We start from the raw sequence: 11832 nt of genomic DNA on the forward strand, positions 1-11832 counted from the left end.
TTTTTTTTTTTTTTTTAATGTAATTTCTCCACAATGTGTGTGATGATCTATACAATAGTATTAATATACTTAAACGTTAACTGGTATTTTTTTCCATTTCTTTTATTTTTCGAAAATTATGTTCTATCACCTGTTAGCTAAACATAGGCCGGACTAACCGTTTTTGTTTTTTTGTTTTTTTTTTTTTTTTTATTATTAACGTACGGTCGGTTGGTAAATATTATACGATTGTACGCATATCAACGAATTTACTGTTATTATATTATTTTTATTATTATAATTAATATTATAATTATTATTATGTAATTAAGCCTCCTGTGTCTCGCGAACGTCGGAATTCGACTTCTAATTTACTTTTGTCGAGACTGACTAGATTTTTCACGCTTATACGTTATTTTATTTATTTATTTATTTTTTTTTTTATATAAGTTATGGAGGCCATTGGCTTCTAAGCCGTCTGATATTAGGTAGGTACGCGAATGAGTCGAGTCCATTATTTTTTTTTTTTTTTTTTTGCTTTCTTTTTTGAGGACTCCGCAAAGGCAATGGAGATAATCACTGAGAGATAGAGAGTGAGTGAGAGAGACCATTAAGTCGAGTGAAATTTTTCTAAAAATCAACTTATCTCTCTAAAATATTTGGTTTTTTTTTTAAATCTACGTCACGACCAAAAAAAAAAAATCAGATCTCGTTGAAAAAAATCACAAATAAAAATTGATAAAAAAAAAGGAATTTTTACAAATTTATTCAAAAAAATTGCGCTTTTCCTTGAATTTTTCCAAAAAGAAAATATAGAAACACTAAATCTATTTAACGAAGAAAAATTTTCAGAAATATGTTTCTTAATATTTTTTTTTCTTTTTTTAATTGTATTTTTTTTTTGGATTCATGAAAATCCAAATTATTCTATGTGTATGAGAAAACTTATTTTAATCGACTAGACGGTTCTCTCGATGAACAGAAAAAAAAGAAAGAGCACCGAGAAGAGAAGAGGTACTATTATTATTATTTTCATCAATTTGAAAATATTTTTTTTTTGAGAAATTTACATACATATACTTTCAAACGCAGAAAGTATTTTTGCCAAAAAAAAAAAAATTATCGATTTTCAAAAATGATTCGAAATGAATTTTTTTTTAAATTATTATTCAATAATTGGGTTTTTATAATTTTTATTTATATTCTTTGGATTGAATTATAATTTTTTTTTTTTTCAATAAAAAATTCTTCGTGTCGAATCATTTTTGAATTTCTGTCAAGTCGAGAAAATTCGAAAGGCACAATCCCGAATTTCAAATTATTTGATTGAAATTTAAGGAAGACCTCGAATGACAGTTAAACTATGGACGCCTTTGAACACTAAATTAATATTTGAGAATAGCTAAATGACAACGATTCACGACATCGATTTTTTTTTTGTTTTTTTTGGTTTTTGTTTTGTTGCACTCGTAATATTTATTTCCACATTTTTTTTTTTTTTTTGACTCGTCACGTGTTTATACCATTTTTTGGGAGGAAGGGGATTTTTTTTTTTCATGCCACACGAGAGTCTTTGGGAAATATATATATATATATTTTTTTTTTTTTGAGACGTTTTGTACTACTATACGTTAATTTAATTTACAAAGACAAATCCCTTGTTAGAATAAAAATTTTTTTTTGAGATTTAAGCGAAATGAATCTTTTTGTCTTTAAATATGTGCTACTTTAATAGAAATATCAGGGACTCATTTCATTTTTTTTTTGTTAAATAATTAAATTTCCATATCGGAAAATTAGAAAAAAAAAAATTTGCTAAATTTGTAAGAAAAATGATTAAAAATATTTTTCTAATTGAAATAAATAATTATTATTTTAAATACACAATCCCTGAAATATTTTCTCGTGTTTTAAGGGCAAAAAGATTTTCCTCTCAAGAATATTCTTTCTCAAATAGAATATCTCGAATAATTCTTTCAATCTTAGGAATTATTCTAGAAATTAAAATTATTTTTTTTTGTATCTTATTTTCGACGTTTTTTTTTATTTTTTTAAGTAAATATGTGCGAACGTGCGCGAACGCCTCACTGGTAAGACTAGAAACTGAGATTTTTTTTTTTTTTTTAAATAATTAATGGAAGTGGAGTTTGTCTCTTATAATGTAATAACAAAAAATCGTTTGGTCAAAATCTGGACACTGGACGTCTCCGCACGTGCGCTGATTAACATTTGGTATTATAGTATTATAAGATTGCAATAAAAGCCATAATACATTTAACTAGAGACAACGCTTATAATATATAATTTTTTTTTTTTTTTTTGAATTAAATCAAAGGGAAGGTGCGACTTTTGTTTTAAAACAAATAATATGCAATCTTAAACACTAGATTTGAATTTAACCAAAACGGTTAATTGCCTCTTGATTATGCTTTATTTAGGCGTATGCTAAAATAATTTAAATATAATTGTTCTATATATATATATATATATATAATTTATATATAGATTCTCTGATAGAGACCACCTGTGGTCCTTGCGACGCTTTTTTTTAATATATATATAATAATATTAACTTCAGGTTTTTTCCATTTTTCAATCTTTCGAGAAAATTGTATCCTATTCTCACTGCGAAAGATTGGAATTAGCTCTTTCGAAAAAAAAAAAAAAAAAAAAAAAAAATTTGCGCGTTTATCGAAATTTCTAGTTTTAACTAGTCCTAAATTGTTTTTAATCTAACTTCGAATTACTCGAAGCATTTTTACACAGTTTTGACCCGTGTATGAAAATAAAAAGAAAAAATGCGAATCTGTAAGAAAGCGAATTTTCTTTTCAGAATTTTTTTTTTTTTTTTTGCGAGTTTCGTTGTAATCGCCCAGCGATTGACTGTCGCCTTTTTTTTTCTTTTCATTGAGTATTATCTAAGGACGCCACACTTCTCAGAAAAAAAAAACCAAATTAAATTAAATCCGATTTCACGACAGATTCGCAAAAATACTTTGAAAAAATCGCGTTTCAGGTATAAAATCTCTCGTTTTTCCTTCTAATGGTTTTTTTTTATATATCCAATTTTGTGCGAGAATTTGCACTATTTTTTTTTTTTATCTGTTTAATAATAACAATTGTATTTAACTCCTAAATTCTCATTGTAAACAACGAACAGGGAAACATTTTAGTTAAAGAAAAAAATGTTTTTTTTTCTTTCGCGAGACAAGTGTCACCTTGACGCGTTAAGGCTCCATCAGGTTTTTTTTTGAGATTTTTTTTTTTTTTTTTAACATATTCGATGGGCTTTGTTTTGTCGCGATAATATTAATTTTTCATTTTCTTTGATAATAATCAGAAAAAATTTTTAAATCTCACCTTTTTATGAATTATTTTGCTCCACAAGAAATGCTCGCGAATGAAATGAGCTTGATTTGGAGACAAAAGGCGATTATTTAATTTTTTCGTACCTTTTTTTTTGTTGAAAAAATCCTTTTCTTCTTTTCATTTTTAATTCCACAACGACGACGACGACGACGACAATTTATTGCGTCACAAATCTGGTTGGATTGAAGTCCTTATTCACGAATGAAAAACCTTTGAATTCTTCTTGATTTATACAAGGAACGATATCAGTATTAATTGGCGTTAATTCAGGTGTTTCTCTCGTAAATTCAGCATCAAAATTCACTGCGTCCTTCTTGCTTTTCTATAATTGGAAATTAAATTTTTATGAAATTACAATTTTTACGGAAAATAAAATAACTTACAATTTTTGGTCTAAATGGTGGTTTTAGTTTTCGCGCCTCAAGTGCTTCCCAATCCATATATTGAAAAAATGGATGAGTTCTTATTGCACTCTCGCCACCATTTGCCGTGACGCATCCCAATCGTTTAGCGGAATTTTTTGTCATAAATCCTTTTAATATTGATACAGCCTCTTTGGTAAGCCACACTGGATAAAGTACATCATCATGTAAAATTGATTCAAATAAATCATCCTCATTGTCAGCTTCAAATGGAGGTTGTCCAGCCATCATTTCATACATAAGTACACCCAATGCCCACCAATCGACACTCGCTCCATATTCAAGTTCTTGTAATATTTCCGGTGCAATATAATCGGGTGTACCACAAAATGTTGTTGTTGTTGCACCATCTTTAATTCCCTCTTTACACATTCCAAAATCTGCCAATTTACAATGACCCTCTTGATCCAATAAAATATTATCCAATTTTAAATCACGATAAATAACGCCATGCCTATGGAGAAATTGTAACGCTAACGTAACTTCAGCCGCATAAAAACGTGCTCGATTCTCTTCAAATTTTCTTGCTCTTTGAATTTGAAACATTAAATCACCTAAAAATAATAATTAATTTAAATAATTATAAAATAGTATGTTTTCAAAAATAATCAATTATTTACCTCCATTGACGTATTCCATAACAAATAAAAGTCTCTCTTTTGTTTGAAAACAACTATGTAGAGCAGTGAGAAATGGATGATTGGCAGCGAGTGCTAATATACGTTTTTCCGTCATTGTACAATCAACATCGTCATCTTGAATAATGACATCTTTTTTCAAAACTTTAACAGCATAAACCTCATCTGGATTACCCTTTTTTTCCGCTAACATTACTTTACCAAAACTACCTTTACCAAGTACTTTGATAAAATTAAAATCCGAAAGATTCACTTTTTTCATTTCACTCTCGCTACCTGATACTGAACCCTCAATTGGTGTTGTTGCATCTTTTGCTTTTTGTATCGATGACAATTGTGAATCAGGCGTTGACGATTCGCTACTTGAAATTGATGATTGTGCACCTGCACCTGGTTTATAAGTGATTTTCGGTGTTTTCACATGTTTATCAGCTGATATACCAATTGTACTGAGCACCTCGGCCATTGCTTTTGTATTAATTCCACAATTATTCGCCACATTTTTTTGACATCTCTTATGAACATTCATACTACAAACTGTAATGAAAAATTAAATTAAAAAAATTAAAAATCAAAAATTAATTCAATTAGAAAATAATTTAAAATAAAAAAAAGAATTTTTGTAAAAAAGAATTTTTGAAAAAAAAGAATTTACATTTTTAATCAAAATTACCTTCACATTGTAGTCCTTGCTTAATCAAACCATAAAGAAGTGATCCACAATGATCACAAAATGTGAAACGTTTGTAATTGTGAACAACAAATCGATGAGGAACGTCTATACTGAATCGAGCTCCTTGCGTACATTGGCTCGTCTGAAATTTAATTTTTTTTTAATAATTTTCTTCATTAATTATAAAATTACAATAAAAAAAAAATAATTTACCTCGTCTCTCATGCCAGGACATTTTGTTACCACTAAATTGTGGCATCTTTTATGAACAACACACGTACAAACTGGAACAAATTTAAATTTATTTAAAATCCCCATAATTAATCAACAAAAATACAATAAATATCATTTTAAGCAACAGTCACATGCATTGTAAGCGTATAAAAAACAAAATCCAAAAACAATGGTAATTAGTATACGATCCTTAATTGAAATTAAATGACAGTACAGCTGACAATGAAGAAAAACAAAAATTGGAACAAAAAAAAATAAAAGAATAATTAATAGACAAAAAAAACAACACATGAATTAATATAAAAAAAATACAAAGTAGAATACTTGAAATCAAAAAAATAAAAGGCGAACCTGCAATTATTTCCCCGAAAGGAGAAAGAAGAAGAAGAATACATGCAAAAATAAAAAAGTGAGCCAATTTGTTTTTTTTTAATCGCATCGTTTTTTTAAAACGAATTTTAACATTTTTGATAAAAGCAATAATTCTCGGACTTCCAGCAGAAGAAATCAGAAAAGCATTTATAAAGACACCAAGACGAGGGACAAATATATGTCTGAGATTCTCAGGCTTAAGAGTTCTGAGTAGTTGATAACTACCTGCGTGAAAAAAAAAAATGATATAATAATAAAAAGTATAATATAAAAAAAATAAATATACGCACAAAATGAAAATGCACACACAAAAATTGGTTCTGCAAGCGAGAACATTTATATATATATATATATATGTAATAACATATAATAATCGGTTAATAAACGTGATTTGTGTCTTTCTCACCTTGACACTGATAGCCCTGCTTGCCCAAGCCCCTGAAATACAACAGACAAAAAACACGTCACATCATCTCGGTGATAAACCCGCTTGGTTAAAAAAAGAAAAAAAACACACATTCGTAATTTATCCCTTTTCCGCCAATTAAAATCTTACATTAGCTTATAAATAGAGAAAGAGAGAAATAGATCTATGGCGAACTCTTAAGATAGAGAAAAAGGCGATAGAGGGTAAAAAAAATTTTTTTTTTATTTATTCTTAAACTAAAGAAAATTTTCTCTTGCCAATAATTTAATTTTTTTTCATCACTAATTTAATCATAAAATTTCTAGAATAATATCCCAAATTATAATAAAAATTTTATCAATTATTTCACATAGAAATCATGATTTTTAAAAAAAAGTTTTTCAAAAATTCATTGTGTTTCTTTAATTATTTAAAATCTAAAATAAATTTTTTAATAATCGTTCTCGGCCTATTTATAAACAAAAAAAATTTGTATTAAATTTATTTCAAAATAAAAATATAATTTCAAATAAATTTATGAAGTTTATTATTAAATAATTCTATTTTCAAATTAAAGTTTTTAAAATAAGTTTTATTTTTAATTAACTTTATTTTGATTTAAATTGCTTAAAATTCAATTTGTTCGGGATAGAATAAACTCCCAATTGAACAAATAATAATTTAAAAAAAACTTTTAATTTTTGAAAATAAATTGTAAATTGAACATAATAGTTATATTAATCCTATTATTTTTTTTTTATTTTTTTTTTAAATTTCTTTTATTAATTATTGAATGAATTTCTTGTACCGAATTTATTTATAAATTCACATAATTATTAAATAAATATAATATTAGCAAAATTTGACGAAAATTATTCTCAACACACTGCTTGAATAGTAAATGGCAATCCTAATTTTGAAATAAGCTCTTCCATGAAACAGATAATTCCGCAATATTACACAATTCATAATCTGACTCATCATAACGTGTGTGAAAACCCACTTTTTTTTTTTTAGTCATTTAAAGAATCTTATAAAGATTTTAATACTCATTAGCTCGTGTTCTAAAGGCAGAAAGCATGCAACGTTCTAGAAAACTGATTATAACGGCAGTTAATTATAATAATATACCCGCTTTAAAGAATTTGTGAATATATGTAAACGAAATGAGTCACACATGCAACCTGAGAATAAAATCCAAAACCCCCACAAGGATTCGATATATAAAAATCATCTTAAGATCAAGAGAAAATTTTTTCAACAGTGAATAAAATTTTCAAGAAAAGAAAAAAAGAATTTTGATTTATATATTGAATCCAGCATGCAGTATAATTTTTTTTTTTTTTTGTTTCTTTTGTTAATTATATAATATATTTTTTTTTCATTCCGAACCTGTAAAAGTGACTAGTTTTTTTTTTTAATTCCACGAAAAATTGCACCAATCCCAAAAGATAGCGTGAGAAAAAAAAATTAAAAAAAAAAAAAAAAAAGAATGAAATACATACCATATAAATTCGCGGCAGTGAGAGCAGAATGTTGGCTGTCTAAGAAAAGTGGCCATAAACTTATGACCATTGACTTGATGAACTCTTCGTCGCATTGCACCTCGACGACGATTAAAACCCTGACGTTCCTTAAATTCACGTCGTGGCTCTTTTCCGCTAACTGTCCCGCCAACGACACCACTTCCAATACCATCTCCGTCGCCTGCAACGCATCCTGGCTGTTGACCTTTAAAATTTTCATTAAAATATTAATATTTCCCCCTAAAAGAATAAATAATAGCTTCTTTTTTTTTTTTAAAGAATTCTCTGTTTTGAAGAAAAATTTATAGTTAAATTTTTTAATTACATTTTGTAATTATAATAATTAATAAAAAATTATAATTATATTTTTTAATGCAATAAATTCTTTATTTTTTTATTGCAATAATTAAAAAGCAAAGCAAATTTATTTAAAAAGTTAATATAAAAAATTAATTATTTTATAATAAAATTAAAATCTTAAAAATTGAAATTATACCTTGATTATTCCGCTGTAAATCTATCTTAATTCGCAGCTTCCCTTGAGGTTCTAAGTCGACCTAAAACAGAATATATATCATTAGAAAAATAATTCTTGTCTATTTTATATATTTTTTAAAAATTTATTAATTAAATAAATTTATAGAAGCAAAATATTGCTATTCAATAATTAAATTAGTTTTAATTTAATAATTATTATCTATTTCGAATTAACATAATTAAATTTATTTAAACTTTTACTTATGAATTATTATTTAGTTAATTATAAATTTTTTAATTTAATTATTATATTGAATTCTTTTTTTTGAATAACATTCATCTTTTATATTCTAAAATTATAAATTATTAATTTAAATTAACTTTTCTAAATTATAAATTAGATAATTAATAATTTTATTTTAATTAAATATAAATATTTTCATCCTCACTAAAGGTATTGGATGTGCTATTGAAATTTTTCCAAGAGTTTCCTGTTGTATTTTAATCAACCTACGAAAGCATATTGCTAACGCATAATTTCTATGTGTTTGAAACATATTTTCACAAAAATTCAAAAATTCTTTTCACCTATTTCACGTATAACGAAATAAAATAAAATTGAAAATATAATTAAATTCGCCTTATAATGAACTCTAGAAGTTTCAATTTTTCTTATTTTTTTTTTTTTTTTTGGAATAATAAGTTAACAAATTAACACTCTTTGCTAATCACTGAATACAATCTCGAGAATAGCTTTTTTTTCCCCAGTTTGTTTTCATAATCTTATCTCTTGTTAAAGTGTCGTCAAGAATTGCGTGTTTTATCGTCTTAAAAATTATTATACGCAGGACTGTGAACCTGTGAATCATATTTTTGACAGAAAACTTAAAAAAAATTTGATTGATTTTTCATCAGTGAAATCGTAAAAAAAAAGTGAAATAAATTTAAATATTAGAAAAATCAGGTAAGTTTATTATAAAAAAATTAATTTAATTTTTAATCTAAAATTGAGATATAAAAAAAAAATTGAATAAAATTTTTCAATTTAACTAATTAAAATTAATTTTTCAAGTCCATAGTGAAAAACAAATTATGTATTATTTCACGTGACTTATGTAACAATAGTAAAATAATTATTACACTACATTTGTGATTATTGTTGTTATATTCAGAAGTGAAACAATTAACAAAAAGGAGGCCAGAAGGAACTTGTTTCATTTGAATTTTAAATAAAAAAAAAAAACTAATTAAACTTCAATGGGTGCTCATTATTGACTTTAGAAGCATGGCAAAGTACATTTTTTGAGAAATAAATGTGTGTGTCAACATATTATAAGGAAAATGAAACTACAACTAATATAGGAAAATAATCATCTCAACTAAAATTATGATGCTGAAGTAATCTTACACGTGAGTAGAATCTAATTTTAGTTCACAAGCCACTTATATATTTCACTACAGGGATGAACTGTAGGAAAAATTGTTTTACTTTTGGTGCAAAAATTTATAATTGAAGACTATACTTAAAAAAAAACTATTCCGAGATAAAATTGAGAAATTTCAAGCTAATTAATTTATTATTCACATTCAAATTTTCAAAATTAATCAAAACATGGTAATTGAATATTAGATTTATAATTTGTAATTATAAGTTCAATATTTATTTAATTTTACCAGTTACCTAATTAATAATTAATAATTAATAATTAATTTGATAACTTTACTAGTTCTCTAATTAATAATTTTATTATAATTTCAAAACAAAAATTCGATAATTTTTCTATATCAGAATTTTCTACATCCTGCATTGTTTATTAACTTCCTTATATTGATACTGAATTTCCTGTTTCAGAAAAAAAAAAAAATTTGCAAAAAGAAAAAAGAATTGAAAAAAGAAAATTAAAATAGTATAGGCAAAAAAAAACTGCAATGCGCACCCAAAAATCAGCAGTTGAATCATCCCTTTGAAGAAGTTCCTCGAATGGAATGCAACAGTTAGCCACAAAATCATCGGGAGGCAGGGCAGCATTGTGGAAGACGGTGAGATTTAACATCATCGCATCCTGGACATCGTGTGTAAAACTTTCATTCCAAATTGGATCAAATGTTTTTGGCTTTGTGGAAGAACGATCCAATGGATTTTCATCGACATCCATTGATACATAGGGATCAAGAATTGGCGATTCGTCCTGCCAAAATTTTCTTTGCTTATCAGTTGCCCTAAGACCAGAGGCCTCACAAATTTCCACTTTTATCTTTCCGGTGAACATTTTCTTTTCAAGAAATATATTTACAAAATCCGTATATGATACGACAATATATATATATATCTATATGTATTGATATATATGAAGACTAGATGTCGTGTCCTGTTCCGATATATATATACTCTTTCCAGAGAAATTTGCTTAATATTGGAAATTGATGATATTGAAAATTGTAATTAATCAGTCATGGTGACTTTTTTTTTTTTTTTTTTTTCTTTTTTGAGGCGAATATCGTTTATTCCTTTACCGCCACTTGTCACCAAGTACGTAGTTATAAACACCTCCACTTTTCACCTCAGGTTTACACATAATCGAGGCAAAAACGGAAGTAATAGAGACTCATTCAAGAAACAGGGGCAAATAATGATGAGAATATCGAATGAACGGTGAATAAAACTTTTTGATATTTAGGACTTCTTAATAATAAGCTGGAGTCCCCTTGGCGAGCTGTCCTGACAGCCATAGGTCGCGGCTTCACCCAAAAAAAAAAATATATATATATCTATATATGCACACACAATTTTTCTTTCGGGTATAACAAATTTTTATATTATTTCTTTGCAAGAAAATAAAAATTTCGAGTCTATTTTAAAGATAAATTAATAACGATTGCCCACTCTATTTCGTGTATTTCCGTTTCCTTGTTATTATAATTCTCTTTTTTTCTCTCTCTCTCTCTTTCTCTTTCTTAAAATCCAACAAAATCGTTCAATTTGGTCGTCGCTGCTCTCGTCGGTCGTCGCGACACACAGAGGTAATTCCGCGCATACGTACAAGGATGATGTCGAGTCCATGACTTCGGTTTCTTTTCGGTGTTGATCGACCATCTCCGGAGAAACAATATCATCATCATCATCAGATTGCCTATGGAGCCGGCAATTAAATTTTTTTATAGAAATACCCTAGTAATTTATATCGTCCTGGATAAGAAAATTTCAAATTCAAATAAAATATTTCCAAAAAGTATAATATTTTAATAAATATATGAATATAATTATTTTATTTTTTAATTCAAAAACGGCGTTTTTGTTAATTTCTTAATTATTATTAAGTTATTCATAAAAAAAAAATTTTTAAATAATAAATAATAATAAATAATATATAATAATAATATAATAATATATAATAATAAATAATAATAATAATAATAATTTATTTAATTATAGAACCCTTTTCAAAAATCTTGTAACTAATTATATTAATAAATGAGAAATATTTTTCAATAAAACAAAAAATAATTAAAAAGTAATTAATAAATTATTTACCTTATTTAAAATTTATTTATATAGAACTGTTTTCGTAGACTTTTTTAATTATTAATTTAATAATTTCTAAATGTAAAAAATAAAGCGGCGGTAATTCACATAAACGCAACTGTCAAAATTTTTTAGGTTATATGTCAAAAAATGTTTTACATTTATTTTTCTTCGCACAATTTCCATAAAACTTTTCCCCTTTTTTTTTGGTTT

The 11832-nt window shown here is 26.2% G+C and overlaps 1 protein-coding gene and 1 long non-coding RNA gene across 4 annotated transcripts; one reads left to right on the plus strand and one right to left on the minus strand.

Moving 5' to 3' along the window:
• Positions 1-493: 493 nt before the first annotated feature.
• LOC127280173 (protein kinase C) lies at positions 494-11646 on the minus strand. 3 transcript variants are annotated; one of them, XM_051303046.1, is made up of 10 exons: positions 11629-11646; positions 10034-11283; positions 8116-8176; positions 7599-7824; positions 6094-6125; positions 5295-5365; positions 5082-5223; positions 4391-4945; positions 3732-4324; positions 494-3670 (listed from the first exon to the last, which is right to left on the minus strand). In XM_051303046.1, exons 2-10 carry the CDS (start codon positions 10364-10366, stop codon positions 3506-3508), a joined length of 2178 nt encoding a protein of 725 aa, XP_051159003.1. In that variant the 5' UTR covers positions 10367-11283; positions 11629-11646; the 3' UTR covers positions 494-3505. The 3 variants fall into 3 exon arrangements, with proteins under 3 accessions (XP_051159003.1, XP_051159002.1, XP_051159005.1); XM_051303045.1 differs by lacking the exon at positions 11629-11646 and having other exon boundaries at positions 10034-11359; XM_051303048.1 differs by lacking the exons at positions 6094-6125; positions 11629-11646 and having other exon boundaries at positions 10034-10120.
• LOC127280194 (uncharacterized) lies at positions 8593-10089 on the plus strand. The gene is made up of 3 exons (XR_007842799.1): positions 8593-9060; positions 9269-9506; positions 9949-10089. It is a non-coding gene; the product is annotated as an uncharacterized LOC127280194 (long non-coding RNA).
• Positions 11647-11832: the final 186 nt, after the last annotated feature.

Source organism: Leptopilina boulardi, unplaced genomic scaffold (genome assembly GCF_019393585.1).
Source record: "Leptopilina boulardi isolate dan_hultmark-lab unplaced genomic scaffold, ZJU_Lbou_2.1 LbouV2_229, whole genome shotgun sequence".
Lineage (NCBI taxonomy): Eukaryota > Metazoa > Arthropoda > Insecta > Hymenoptera > Figitidae > Leptopilina > Leptopilina boulardi.